This window comes from Sturnus vulgaris, chromosome 10, assembly GCF_052056855.1.
Source record: "Sturnus vulgaris isolate bStuVul1 chromosome 10, bStuVul1.hap1, whole genome shotgun sequence".
NCBI lineage: Eukaryota > Metazoa > Chordata > Aves > Passeriformes > Sturnidae > Sturnus > Sturnus vulgaris.
In genome coordinates, this window is record NC_142252.1 from 7,892,804 (window position 1) to 7,907,803 (window position 15,000).

The 15,000-nt window shown below is 43.9% G+C and overlaps 1 protein-coding gene across 1 annotated transcript in view; it reads right to left on the reverse strand.

The window, feature by feature from the left end:
• Window positions 1–15,000, reverse strand: part of EPHA4 (EPH receptor A4) — a 104,419-nt gene that overhangs the window by 43,726 nt on the left and 45,693 nt on the right. Inside the window, exon 5 of the mRNA XM_014879547.2 lies at window positions 4,143–4,481. Within this exon, the coding sequence (XP_014735033.1) occupies window positions 4,143–4,481 (339 nt within the window). The remainder of the gene's footprint in view (window positions 1–4,142; window positions 4,482–15,000) is intronic.

A 15,000-nucleotide genomic window follows, 5' to 3' on the forward strand; every position in this document is an offset into this window, starting at 1 on the left:
AAAGATCATTTCTTGATCCTGAGCACAGGCAGCTTGAAAACAGCCAGGGTGGTGCAACAGGAAAGGAGTTTATTTATTTATACTGTATTTTCACCCTAATTGGCTCATCCTGCATCCATCTAGCTCTGCTAGATCCACTTAAGGAAACACAGAGCCCAAGGTAACCTAACAAGGTAACAAATCACCAGCTGGTTTGTTTATTCAGAAATATCAACTGCTTTAACTCCAACAAAAGCAAAGGAGCAAGCAGGACACCCATCCTTCATAAAAAAGCAAACATAACAAAGGGAGCCAAGCAAGCAGGATAGTAAGTTTGGATTTTAAATCTCATTTAAGCCTGTGTAGGCTGTGACCCCTACACCGCTCTCCTGCCTTATGAATGCCTTTAGCATCCACTCAAAAACCCCTGTGTCCCTGTGGCACTGCCCCCTCAGACACACAGAGGGACTGGGCAGGGAACCTGCCTCTCAGGCTGGACACCCAAACTGCTCAGCTGTTTAATCCTTATTAAAATATAAACTGTTCAGCACCTCTTCAAAAAAACCCCAAGCTTCTTGCATGCTGTGAACAAGATCTCTTTACTGAGAGCTTTACTTTTAATTTTGAACAGCTTCGCAGCATTATCCTTAGCAGAAAAAAAACAACAACAACCAAGCCTGGAGATTTCTGAGCTACTCAGTCAACAGCCTGAGTCCCTCACCGAAATCAGCTTCTCCAAGCAGCATCACATGAGAATTGCTGGTCTGCATCTCTTCCACAAATCATTTCACATTTTTTTTAAGATGGACAAAGTGCTGATTTCATTTCACTGAAAACTGAAAGCCCAAAAGCCATCACTGCTGGTGGTGAGACCCCCAGTATCAGCATTTACAGTATTCACTGTGCTAAGGACATTGGCTCCAAGTTTCAGCAGCTCAGTGCTCCATCCTTGCTTTTTCTATATTTTTTAATCTCATATGGGAAAAGAGTAATAATTCCTAACTAAAAAAAAAAAAACGAACAAACAAACAAAAAAAACCCACCAAAAAAAAAAAAAAAAAAAAAAAAAAAAACAACCCCAAAAAACTCCACAAATCATACTAAACATGCAGAACAATGGGCTGGATTCATTCAAAATTCTTAGTGTCACAACACTGAAGTATTTCACTAGGAGATACAAATTTTAACTTCCTTCAAAGCCTGAAGTTTAGCTGTTATTTTGGAAAAAAAAAAGCAAGCTATATAAACCAATACCTTTTCCAAAGAAGCAGAAAAAATACTTTTTCAAACGATTTTTGATCCTACTTTGAATGGCAGATCTTATTTTCATTTAAACACTTTTCTATAGTACTGGAAACTGAAAAGAGTTTCTAAATGAAGAGTGGAAAGTAAACTGCCTCATTTCATTATCTCAGGAGTAAAACGACAAAAGCAAACAAAAACCCACCTGTGCTTTTCAACTGCACCTTTTATGTCATTGCAATGCATTCCATCAATTTTGTGCTGAATATACCTCGAGTGATTTCTCGTTGCTTTCTGCCTGTCTCCAAATGCACACCTTCCAGAGGGGCTGGCACCAGGCAAGCAAACACACAGGCACCCCAATTCCTGATTTCACATCAAAAACTGCTTTGAAAATTTCTGCCTATTTTCTTCCGATTGTATGGCTGCACTTTTGGGAGGTCAGGTTGTTACGAGGAAGAATTTCCAGGTATCTTGCATACTTATAATTTCTACTGAATTTAACTCAAAGATGCACATCCTGCAAAGAGTTCTAGCAAATTCTCTAGAAGGCAAGCCAAAATCACTGCTGATATGTTAAGAACTAAAAAAACCTCCCTATACTGACAACATTTTTTTTCCCTATCAAGTGTTGTTGGGAAGCAAATTTTCAGTGTTGGTGGCTTCATTTTTATTAGTAAAACAAGGAAGAAGTGCTATTAAGGGAGGAGCTTGGTTCTAATCTGAACTTCGAATTGCCTTAAAGAAACCAAGCAGCTTAACATTAGTGTAAAAAAGGTGCAAGATGAAAACCAAGCCTGTGGCAGTGCTCCATCATGACATGATTTCTTTATAATGAAATATAGTGAAAGAAAATTAGTGGCACAAAGATTTTAATGCACCCCAGACACACATTTACAATGATTAAACAGATCAGTACTTGTAAAACCCAAGGGTCTAACTTTACAAACCTTTACTCAAGCAAGCAGTTTCACCAAAATCAATGGGATAATTTGCATATGTAAGGCTATTTATCTCAGCTGGGATCTGTAGGTTTAGGCCACACATTTCTATTTAGATCTTCTATGCAGTAGAAACCACAAAGTTGTATGAAGAACGAGAGAACACTGCACCTTGGAGTTAATTTTCATTTATACCAGTATAATTTTCTCCGTCCCTCTGACGCATTTGATAAACCGGCATGTTTCAAAATTGGATATGTTGGCAAAAATACAAATTTCCTGATGGGAAGAATACTACTCATGGATAATAAACAAAATCAATTCTTATTTGCATATTCAATCAGATTTTGGTTTGCATATAAAAGCATAAGATGGTAGAATTTTCACACGGTAGATGGATCCTGCTCGCTTATTCATGCATATATGCATCCACTAATCCTTACACATGCCAAAGTCAGTCAGAAATACTCTCTTTGCTAGGCATTCATAGCACAAAAACACTGTCCCTGCTGCTGTTCTCAACCTTCTCTTCTCGTACAGCGTATGACAGCACTCTCCCACGGCTTTCTCCCAAGACTCCCTAATAGCCCCTGCTCTCTATTAGTCTTCTTTTCACTAGGCAAAGTGGTAGTTTGAATTTTTGAATCATAATTTAAAAGGGATGCTGTCAACTGTATATGAAGAACAAAAAACACTGGACCAGATTTTCAAAGGCGCTTCAGCCTGGACTTGACAATTTCGCTTGTTACTGTCACTGCAAAATTGAATGTATCTCTCTGGCAATGCTGACACATCCTAGACTACAGCTAAAACTTGCAGATTTAGACTATGCCTACCTATTTTTCACACACATCTATTAGGAAACAGAATTCAAAATATCTATATGGTCTGGTACTATCAGAATAGGCAATATTAATATTGCCTCATACCCCGTAAGGCTGGTAATAAATAATACCCTGTAAGCTACGCTGCGAGGGGCTGAATGCCTGCAACATCTGTGGGACCTGAAGGCAATCAGCACTCTGAGCCATCAGATAACAGGTTTGACGGTCTCGTAGCCAGTCTGACAGTCTGGATATCTCATTTGCATTTAGAAGAGTGTCATATTCAAATGTATATAATTTTGTGCATTAAATTAAAAATTCAACTGGAACCCTGTGCGTTAAATCCTAGCTGGCTGCAAACTAAGAAGTGTTTTCAGGTAATTAAAGAAAAAGATCAAACAAATTAGCATCGAAACGAAATGGCAATCTGCTGCTGCAGCCTTTGCCCTTACTAGGTCAAGCATGGGGTACCAAAAAAGCAGAGCTGCCCGGGATATCTGAAATAATCTCGTATACACAGAAACAGCATTTCACTCTCCCAGATGAATGAAACGCAAAAATCATTCAGCATGAAGTTGAAAGCTCATATAGGATTTCTACAGCAATGCCAGCTCTGATCAATCGAAACATTGTCAGCAGCAGGTTAAGGAGGTATTTATTTAACTAGGGGACAGAATCTAATTGACTTTCCAGGAGAGGAGAGCGAGCAGGCGCCCACTCGTTCCGCTCGTTGAATCAATCTTACACAGCCCTTTTTCAAGAGGGGCAGGAGCACAACCCTGTGCTCCCCCAGCACGTGTTTTGCCCTCTGCAGACACCAAGGACATCCTTGTGTCCCTGTACAGGGTGTCCCCTGCAAAGAGCAGAGCTGCTGGTGGCCCGGGGGGGGGAACAGGGCAGGTGTGCTTCTGCAGACTGCCTCCCAGCGTCCTGCAGCACAGCCGGCTCCCAGACACAGCACCCAAACCCTGCTCTCTCTCCCTGCCTCTGAAGCATTTAAACTATCCATATAAATCACCAGAAAATAAGGGTTTGACCCAGTTACACATCTTCGGGCTCCTCGCATTCATTTGCTAATGCTAAATGTAATGGAAATCACAGCTTTCCTAAAAAACAGGCGGCAGAGATGGAAGGGAATTGCTGTTGATGGCCCTACCTGCTTGGTTCGTTGTCACAGTGACTGACACAGCCTGGTCCTGGCTGGGGTTTTGCTTGGACACTCCATTCACCGCCCAGACCTCGAAGGTGTAGTTGGTGTGTGCCAGGAGGTCAGTGATGGAGACCTTGGTGGTTTTCAGGCCGTTCTGCTGGGGGCTGAAGTGCACCCCACTGCCGCAGGAGCGGCAGCGGCTCAGCTCGCCCGCCCCGCACCGCTTGCACACCACGTTGTAGGAGATGTCCTCCCGACCGCCCTTGTTCTGCGGGGGGCTCCACTCCAGGTTCACGGAGGTCTCGTTGACATTGGAGATCAGGTGCTGGGGAGCAGATGGAGGGCCTGAAACGACAAAATCCACGTTTTTAGTTAAGGGAAAAAAAAAAAAAAAAAAAAAAAAAGCTTACATAGAAACATCGGAGTTAAGGGTCCCTTACCCTGTGCAACTCCCATTTAAGTTAAGGACAGCAGAGACCAAGCAGAATTTTCCTTCTCTATGTTCATAATGAAGGCAAAAAAATTTAACTGGTAAGTCAAACTCTGATCTCTTCATCTGATGAGCTAACAGTATTTTCCAGCTCTAAATGAGCCTGAAAGCTCAGTATTGCAATTAAACAGGAGTGGGACTTTTTCCCTTTCACTGTTTATACTCGTTATGAAAAATGTTAAATTAACATATCTTACACTCACTTTTTCCATGATCTCCTAAGCAGCAAACCATCAAATGCACAAACTTCTGCTTCACTTGAGATTTTCAAGGTCCCCCATTACCTACAGGCAGACTCTCATTGAAATTATTATAGAAATAGCTCATGATATATTTTTCTGAAAAATGTAAGTGCAATATTTTCCAGACAAGTCGATGTCAAATCATTAAATGAATACTGAAGCCTATCAAGCAGGGACCTGAACATGACACTTCAGCATGCAGGATGGAGATTTGAGTAAAAAGCCAGACACAAAATTAAGGCTTTGAAGGATGAAAAATAAAGTTTATAACAGGGGAGCTGGAGAAAGTGAAAGAACTGGAGAGGAAAATATGGTGAGCACCTGAAGGAAGAACTGATAAAAGAAACCTGGTCAGAAACAAGAGACCAGACGAAAAGCTTGGCAATAAGGCAGGATTTGAGACACAAGGTCAGCTTTTCCACCTCGGGGACGGGAGACTTCAAGATTCATAAGAATGCTGCCAGAGAGCTCCCAGCTGGTTCCAACACAGGGACGATGGGACCAGAGCACAGAGCTGAGGGCAGGCTGGGCAGAGCCCAGGGCCAGCAGCACCTCCTGCATCTCTGCAGAGCTGCGTGGCCAGCCCTGCCAAACCACGCACGGGCACAAATCCTATTGATGTGCTTCAATCCCCAGGGCCCCAAACCCACAGGCAAATTGAAAATGCAGCAGAGCTAATCCTGCAACTCTTAATCTAATTTCAATACAGTTGAGACACGCTTTTTGTACCCTTACATTTAAGACGGCTGATTCACTGAGCCCATGAAAGAGACGGGTATTTTATCCATCCCAAAAAGCTTCCCTGACCATCAGCAGGCAGCCTGCTCTGGGACAGAGCACACGGGTACTCTGACACACACAGTGCTTTGGGAAAGGGCTACAGGTAAGCACTGCATCAAACACAAATGAAACTGGATGAGAATGAAGATTGCAAAATGTACCAGTCCAAACCAGAACACAGTAAAAATAGCTGCACTGACTAACTACAGGTAGTTAGAGCTTTACATACAAATATTATTAGCAGAAAAATACTGGAAATAATTCTGTAGAAAGTCACAAACTCAAGACACAAGAATGCCCATGAAAGCTTTGTAGATTTCATTAAAATACATTTGATGGCTGCAATTCAAAAGAAGTTCAACTAGATCTTCTTGCAGAAAAGGAAGGAAAGGAGAAAGTTCTGGCAAATTAGTCAAACATTATGAAACTATGAACCTGGCAAAGAAGAATCAGCCAGCACCAACAGTTTCATTAAGTGTATAAATAAGTAAGTCATAATCTCTCATATGCCAAAGGTACAAAAACAGTCACTGTGGTAAGACAGGAACCAAATACATTGAAAAAGTGAAATCTACTGAAATTACAAAGTGACTCATGAAGTGTAACAGCAAAAAAGTTAAGCTGTTAAGGGATGACTATGGGGAAGATTAATTGTGGCTCCTTCCTCAATTCATCAGGTTCATCTCAAAGAAAGCCTGAGCCCTGAATGGGGTGCATAGGACAAGGTTTTGAGAGGTGCATAATCTCCTCAGGTCTGTGCTTGAAGATCCACCAGGGTGTAAACATGCTCAACAGGAGACAGGACTTTTATTTTGAGAGAGGTAAGTAGGTTAAGAAAAGAGTCTAAATGACAAAGAAGTCAAATGGGTCTTCAGTACCTAAATGAAAGGTCTCTGTTGCAGGAGTAGCTAAGCAAAGATTGTTTGTCTGTGTTTACTTCAAAAATACAAAATTAATGTATTTATTTTGACAGGAGGGAAATCCTCCCTTCCTGCCAAACCTTTGAAACAGTCTCTGAGTTAATCGGGGTTGACAGGTAGAATTACTGCAAGAAGAGAGAGCTGAGTCCAGCCCCTGAGCCAGGGAGCCCTCCTGCCTGCTGCACCACCAGGCTGCCATTCACGGCTTTTATTTATGCACTGGCAGCATTTCGGACTCCTGAGGACAAAACCCTTCTACTCAAAGATCAGTTACTGAACACAGTAAGAGACCTTTCCTGATCCAAAAACTAGATGAGAAAGAAAAAGGAAAGAAACTGGTTTTAATCTCTATTTGTCATGTGAAAATGGAAGCAGAGAGAGATGTGGTGAGACAAGGGCACACGAGACATGCTTTGCACATCTGGGCAGTGGTCAAAACTGCCCCAAGTCCCAGCCCAACGCCTCTGTCCCATAACCAGCTCTCCTTCCCCCAAAGGCTGGCTTTGCCAGCTCCCCTGGGTACAAGAAAGTGGTCTCTGCTCAGCCTGCAGAGCTTTCTTTTCGGAAACAAACTCTGAGTGCAATGAGGTGGAAGACACTCCTGAAATCGTGAACTCAAGCAGCAGCACAGGAACTGCTGAGCAGGAACTGAACCAAACTCTCTCCAGCTCAGACTTCCCCAAACTGCCTCACACCTGGGCTCTTTTCAGGGCAGGCAGGTGCACAAAGTGACAACACCTGTCCCTCTGCACTGTCAAGGGAACAGCAAAACCAACAAAAGCCTCTGGGGGGAACAGCAGCCTCAGCAAGCCCAGGTGCACATTGCACAGTGAAGGTCTGCCCTGGCCAGGGCAGCAGCCACAGACACTGGGAGCTGAGGCTGTGTGCCCTGAATAAAAACTGCTCCTGTGGGAAACACTGAGAGCCTGATAGTGAGAAAAAGCAAAAGGCGTTTTCTTGGAGAGCGTTCACTCGCTGCAGTCACACACACACGAGCATCGACCCGGAGTGCAGCCAGGAGAGCTGAGGTGGTGCCAGTGCAAACACCTTCCCCAAGCTGCACCAGCTCTGCCAGGGCCAAGAATTTCCCCATGCCAGTGGGGAATTCCTGAAGCAAAGACCGCCATGGGAGGAGGGCTCATAGTGCCACAGCTGCGGTCTGAAAGATGTGCCTCTTAGCTCAGATACAGCAGCCAGTTCGGGGTTAAACTCAGACTTAGTCTGATGTCCATTAAGATATTTTCCAAGGCTCTAGGTCCAGTTTCACATGGGAAAATGTGCCAGAATGAATCAAGCTCCTCAGAAGCAAAAAGTCAGTAATTAGTATGTGGGACAGGGCAGTGCAGTGTCTAAACAGAGATGCGACCAAGCGGAAAACCAGGGAAGCAGATGCTTGCAGGTCACAGAGATGAGTGCACCACCTCCAGCATGAAAAGAAAGATGTGGGGGAGTCTCCCAAGTGCTGGGCTGACATTACAGTGAGGGGAAAAGCAATTTCTTTTCTTCCTGGAGCACAGTCATCAATGGAGCTGTTGGCACAGGGAGTGGGGACTAGTTTCAGATTGATGGGCCTGATTTCAGATGTTGAAACACAGGGTGTATCTGCTCCTTCAATGGTGATCAGGATTTGCTTCGTTTCTGACAACAGAGCCCCTGCTGACAGATGAGACAAACCCTTTCAGGGCTGTGGCAGGCTGCAAAGGCCGGGACAGTACCTGCATGAACCCACCTAGCAGGATCCCACAGGAGCAGCATCCTGACAGCCACACCATTGCCCTCTCACAAACCCGTGTCCTCTGGCAGAAAAATCTAGCTACGGGGCAAATGAGAGAGGAGACAGGGACCTGTGCCTCTGAATCACCACCACCATCTGTAATTTTGTCACAAGTCCCATGATCTACAGCGATTTTCATAAATCTCCTGCCAATGGAAGTATGCTATTGCTATTTAGCACTGTGGAAGAATGGAGCTAATGCTGTCACACTGCCTAGAACAGTTTGAAAATGTGACAGTTCCTACAGGAAATCAAATTTAAATCTAAACATGTTAATTCTGAAAACAAACTAATTTTAAAATTAATTTTATGATGTTAGGAAGGCAGGTGCTGTTGTTTTCCCTGCACAGGACAGCAGAATCTGAGAGATGGATGTGCACAATCACTCAGTCTCATGTCAGTGGCTGCAGAGGGGACACAGTTTGATCATGGGGCCTGAAAGCCAGATCTCTGTCCAGCCCCTTGAACCAGCACCCTGAACGGACAGGGGGGACTCCTCTGTGGGAACACAGGGAACGGAAGTTTTCAATTTTATTCCTTCCTGGGGCTCCATAAATCCTGCTTCACAATAAACCCATCAAAATCAAGTGAGCCATGAAGCAAATGGGAAGGCCCTGGGTGGAGCAGTTCATTGTGTGTGTCAGGGCTGAGGGAAACATTGAAGAGTCTGTTTAGCAACAAATAATCTTCATCAGGCTAATCTTGCTATCTCCCTCAACCCTCCTATTAGATTTCCTTAAATGTATTGGGCAATGTGGATTGTTTGGCTTTCTGTTGCTGCAATAGGCTATAGCCATTACAGCTATCTGTCTTTCATCCACAGATAGAGAGATCTGTCTGTCTTAAGGACAATGTTGTACCCTATGCCAAACAAACATTCACAAAACGAGAGTTTTTAAGGTGTTAATAGCATAAGCACTACTTGTATTAAAAGAACTGATGTATTTTAGCACTCCTTCTACAACTTCAGGCAGTATTTTAACTTTTCATCCATCAACATTTCTCTTCCCTCCCTTCCTACACTCGTCTCTCTCCAGTCAGAAGCCTCCCACACACGCCTGTACAACTGACAAGGACCTGGTGAAAACCACGACAAGGGCTCATACCAACCCCTGTCTGTCTCCTTCCTCCCTTCCAGACCACAGGAGATCCCTGTGTGCCAGCTCTCTGTGGGCACACTGAAGGAGCCTGGATGCTGTATACCAGGGATCAAGCCTGGTCCAAGCACTGGAGTGACTCACAGACAGTTTCTGCAGTGAAGACCCGTAATGAACTTGCTCTCCAGGACTTAAGTAGCACCTGAGGGGTGCAGATGGCAAGGGGACACAGCTGGGAAGGGAACCAGGCTGCAGACTAACGCTGGGCATAATAACATCTCAGTGAACTGCTTACTTGCAAGGAGTACAGTATTTTCCATTTAAATCAGCTACGCTAAAGACTAAGGGGCATCAGAGATAGTTGAGTCAAACATCAACAGGTTGTTTGCCTGTTGTTTGGATGCCATCCAGCTGAGAACGTTATCCCAAAGCCCCTTTCTTCCTGTCCCTAAAGGATAGCAGCACAAATGCAGGAGGCTCAGCCTCACGAGTTTGGCAAAGTCATTCTGCCAGGGAGAAAGAATGTCTACCCCAACGAAATGAACGATTTCAAAGAAAGATAGCACAAAGGGGATTAGCTACAATTGAGTGAATATTCCTGCTGCCCTGGGGGATCAGCATGCCCGGCCCTTCATGAACACCACAGGGAAAGCACAGAGCCCAGGACTGCAGCCTGCCCAAGGACAGGGTCTAACCAGGGCAGGCCAGGGTCTAACCAGGGCAGACCAGGACTGCAGCCTGCCCAAGGACAGGGTCTAACCAGGGCAGGCCAGGACTGCAAGTGCAGCAGCACCACAGAGGCACAAGTGGGGAGGAGAGAGCTCTTTCCCTGACAGATGCCATGCAGCACAAACCCATCCAAAGCCATGGCAGAGGACATGCTGTGGCTGGGCTCCTGAAGCTGGGGGGCTGCAGGGAGACAGGCAGGCTGGCACGGGTGGTTGGGGATGCAGGAAGACTCCAGCCAAGTCAGTCCTCCCTTCCTCACTACAGCTGCAAACCCGACAGATTCACACAACCAAAAAATATCCCTGAAAACTAACCCTGGGATTTGAAGGTAGACTTGTAAGTGCACTGTGCTGAGGAACTGTATTTAAATGGTTATGACAGAGGTTTTAATATCCCTGGTTTTACATCTTCCTTTTTTATTACTGATCTGCCCAGCAAGATGTTTCTCTAAAAGTCTCTGTGGGTGTATGCGGTAAATTCAATTACAGTTTTCTGCAAGGAGACCAGACAGACTTGTTTGACATCAAGAATACTGTCTTCACTAAACCAGTTAATTTAGTTCAGCAACAGTGTATGGTTAGGAGGCGTGGATTAAAGCACAGAGAACGGAGATGAGAAAGAAATGATTCCCAGCAAAACAGCTCCCGAGTGACGTCATTGTCCCAGAAAATGAGAAGAAATAAGAAAGACCTTGCAGCTTGGTTCTCTGCTGCCCCAGGTTGACAGAACTCCAGAATCCCACTTCTAGACAACCAGCAGCTCCAAATTTTGGGCAAACAACTTCCGTTTACCAAAGGCAGACATGAGTAAAAAAATTCCTCTTTCCTTTTCTCAGAGGTCCCATAGCCACAGGACTGAAGGCAAAGTCGAGGGCTTTGGTTTGACCAATTTTATCATACAAGTAGCCTTTATATACTATTTTCTTATGGTGAAAAACAAAAACATGATAAAACAAACCAAAAAGCATTTCAGCACAGGGTTCTGACACTTAATTCCTTTAAAGTAAATTTAGCACTTCCAACAAACCCACTCAGGTAGCACCCAAAGTAAAGCTCTCTTAGCCACAAATAGCTGCCTGTCTGCACGTTTCTGTCACAGTCTGGCAGAGGGCTCCTTCAGGAGCTCTCTTTTTTATGCCACTTTAGTCTTCAGACATCAGCAGTGGTAGTGAATTATTCTGGCAGCAACATTACCCATTAAGGACTGAAGTGATATTATCAGTATTAGGACTGTAACCACATCTGTTTACTACTAGCCTATGTTATAGTTAAGATTTATTACCTTGAAAGATCTGGCTGTGGGAGGAGATCTATTAAAACAGCAAACTGAAACCCACACTCTCCATGGAAGTGCTAATGGAGATATTTCAAATATATACCCTCCAGAAGGCAAGTCTTTGTTAGAAGCATCCTTGTCAGTCACCAGATCAGTGCATTTAAAATGTACCTTCTTTAAAAGAAAGATGCTCTCTAAAGGTATGTATGTGACTAAGTAACTAGCAGGGTGAAACTTCTGAGCCCTGGAAGGAGAAAATGATTTAAAAAATAATTTACTCCATCTGCATGGGCACATATGTAAAAGCACATTTCTCCAGCAGGTAACGGATGTCTCTGCAGCCAGGGCAGTGGATAATTATTTTCAAGTGGGTTGTCACACTGCATTCAGCCTGCGTTCGCCTGACAGTGTGAAATCGGAAGGAAGCTTCATTGGCAATTCCCACCAGACATCAGAAAACCTCAAGCATGTAGAAAAGACTTTAATCTTCTTTAACCATTCCCCCACTCTCCTTGAAGAAAATACCACTTCTTTTTTGAGGCAGAAAAAGCAGACCTTACCTTGATAAGGATTCAAAATTATTTGAACAAGCAAAAAATATTAAAATACTGTATATTAAAAATAATACAATAACCTGCTACAGTTCGAAGCTTTCTAAATTCACCCTAAAACGGTTAAACATACGCTTATATACACAATTTAAAATACTGTTAAATGCAGCTGTGTGCCAGCTATGGGTGTTTGCTAATCAAAGTCAATCAGGCAGACCAGCAGGGCTCAATGGGCTTTGCACCAGCACTGACAAAAGGATCCTCTTTATGAGCCTGCTCCAGAGACGCTGACCCTCTTCATCTGCCGTGGTTTCAAAGGGAACTCGGGGTATTCAGAAATCTTGAGCTAATTTGCTACATAATAAACAAGATTCATACAACAGGGAAGGCTGCTATGACTCACGGTCGTTTAAAAGGAGCCCAGGATGAACTGGCCTGTTTTGAATCGGCAGCTTGGCCTTGGCTGCACTACAGAGGAGCAGCAAAGTCTTTGATAAGTTAAAGGAGCAGCAGGCACCTGGGAGCAAGCATCCGACTGTCTAATAGCAAGAAAACCCGACTAGAAATGCACTATCAGAAGCAGGGAAGAGTTTAGCACATCTGCTATACGAGATCTGAAAGCCAGCTTTTGTGTGTAACGCAGCAAGAATAAAGAGACCAAATAAAGAGGTGTGCAAAAAAAAAAAAAAAAAAAAAAAAAAAAAAAAGGCTCCATACAATGAAGGCTTCCAAAGATCTTTGGAGCATATCTGAGAGAGCAATGAAATGCCAATGGAAGCACATCGGGTACAGCCTCTGAAGGGGCTGGCTCAGGCACAGAGGCAGCACTAGGGCTCTGCTAGGGCTGTTGGTCGTGTTGTCACCTCACCCATGGGGTCACACTGCTGCTCTCTCAGCAAGGTCTCACCACGATGACACTGTATGGATGGCCTTTTACAGCTCTAATCAATGCTCTTTAATTTGATCATGATTCTAGAATCATCTCCCTGGGGGCAGGGCTGAGCGTGAAACAGAGAGTTTACTATTTTCAGAGAGGATGCAAAGAAAGTAATTATTAAATAATCAATGTCTTTAAATGCCTTAAGTCACTGACTAAAATGTCTGACGAAGTGGTGCCAGGACCAGTGTTCAAGAGGAAGCACTTTGGCCTCCTCTTTCCATCTCATGAGGCTTCATTGAACCTGTACAGCAGTGGAGCTGTCAATGATGTTTCAGCATGGGAGCTGTGATGCCCTTCAGATATGCCTTTGTTGTTGATCTCTAACCACCTGAAAGAAAAGTTCTAACGCAGAGTAAATACCTGGGTCCTGTACGTTTTAAGCTTGCAAATAAAGCCCACACTTTCCCCTGACAGCTGTGTACGTTGCTGCCACTAATTGCTTCTTTCAGCGGCTGTGGACAGGTCCCCTGTTGTTGTGGGCTAATTTACACAAGCAGAGGCAGCTCGGACAAACCTCACTTCTTGTCTGCCTGGCTATTCCTGACCATTTATCATTATAGATTACGTGTTTTACAATTGGCAAGACCAAAGTGAACAGGCCACAAGATGCAGCAGTCACTTAAAATACCAGTCATCTGCTCCATTTCCACCCTCTCTCCTCTCTGTGCATAGTTAGCTTTACAACTAGGTTATAATAAGGCAAATGATTTGGTAAACAATTCTTCATTTATTTACTTGGGCAAGATTCCTTTGACTTCAGTGGGAGTTCTGCCAAGCCAGGGATCCTGGACCAGCGCCAGTGACAAAATGCCCATTCCACTGGAATGTACGATTTCCTATTTACTTGCCAAAAGTACCCTGGCTACCAGCTTCACAATAGGCTTTGTTCCTTTCACCCGGAGAACAATCCAATTAATAGCTCCACTCCTAGAGAGCCTAAGAAGTTAAGCAAAGAGGTCCAGCTACCACTGGCAGAGGTGTGGGAAAACTGATGCTTGCAGGTACCACTCCTTTGGGCTCTAGGCTTCTCTTCCAAGAACTGCCATGTAAGAACACTTTGCATTGTCACATATACTAAGATATGTTATCACATCTACTCTAATGCACTGTGCTGCAGACAATATGACCCGTGTTCACTCACTCTTTCGAGATAAAAAGAATTCCACTGTGGAAACCAGAGAGTTATCTGACAGTCTGACAGGAAAGAAATCCAACCAGAAAAATAAGTTGTTCTGTAATTGGCCCAACTGCTGAATTTCTTATTCTGTTTGCCCTCTAATTTACTTCAACAACTCTACAGAACTAACCAAATCAAAGCCCCCACTTAATTGAGTAAATGTCTCTGTTAATTTAAGGCTCTGGCCAGAAAATCAGAAGACAGCTAATAAACAGTTGCTGTATTTAAAGGAGTGATGATTTCAAGTCTACTGATTATAAACACACACTGTCAAATAACTCCAGTCTCCTCCCTTCAAGCCATAACCACTCCCTATCTTATTCAATTCCTTCAGCCCGTCACCACACACAAGGGGAGACAGCTTTCTCCTTCCAGATTCCCATCACTCACAATCCCCTTCTCTCCATCTGGCAGCGATGCACCCATGGATGGTCTATTTTCCCAGCCTACGTGGAGAAGAAAAATAATTTTCTCCTTACAGCCTACCCTGTTCCCCCTGCTCTTGTAACTGCTGTACTACAGCTTAAAAGGCATCCTGATGTACTGTTTACATAATGAACAATATCACAGGATGTTTTAAGAACAAAATCATTTACTGAAGGTGTGGACATATATATAAAGATGTGGAAGAGTTATTATGTCATAAATTTAAATTCTGAAGATCAGAGGCTCTACTGGCATATACCTCACACTACAGAGAACAGGCTCCGAGAGCAGAGGACTGCAGTAGTGCCAGCACAAGTGGAAGTGTTGCAAAGCCACCTACAATGCAATAGCCAGGAAGACTGTGTGATGTATCCTGCTTTCCTTTTTCCTAGCAGCCACAATGGTGATAACCCACATCCAACTGGAAACTTAGAAAAGGAACAAGTTAAGTTGAAGGAAAAAG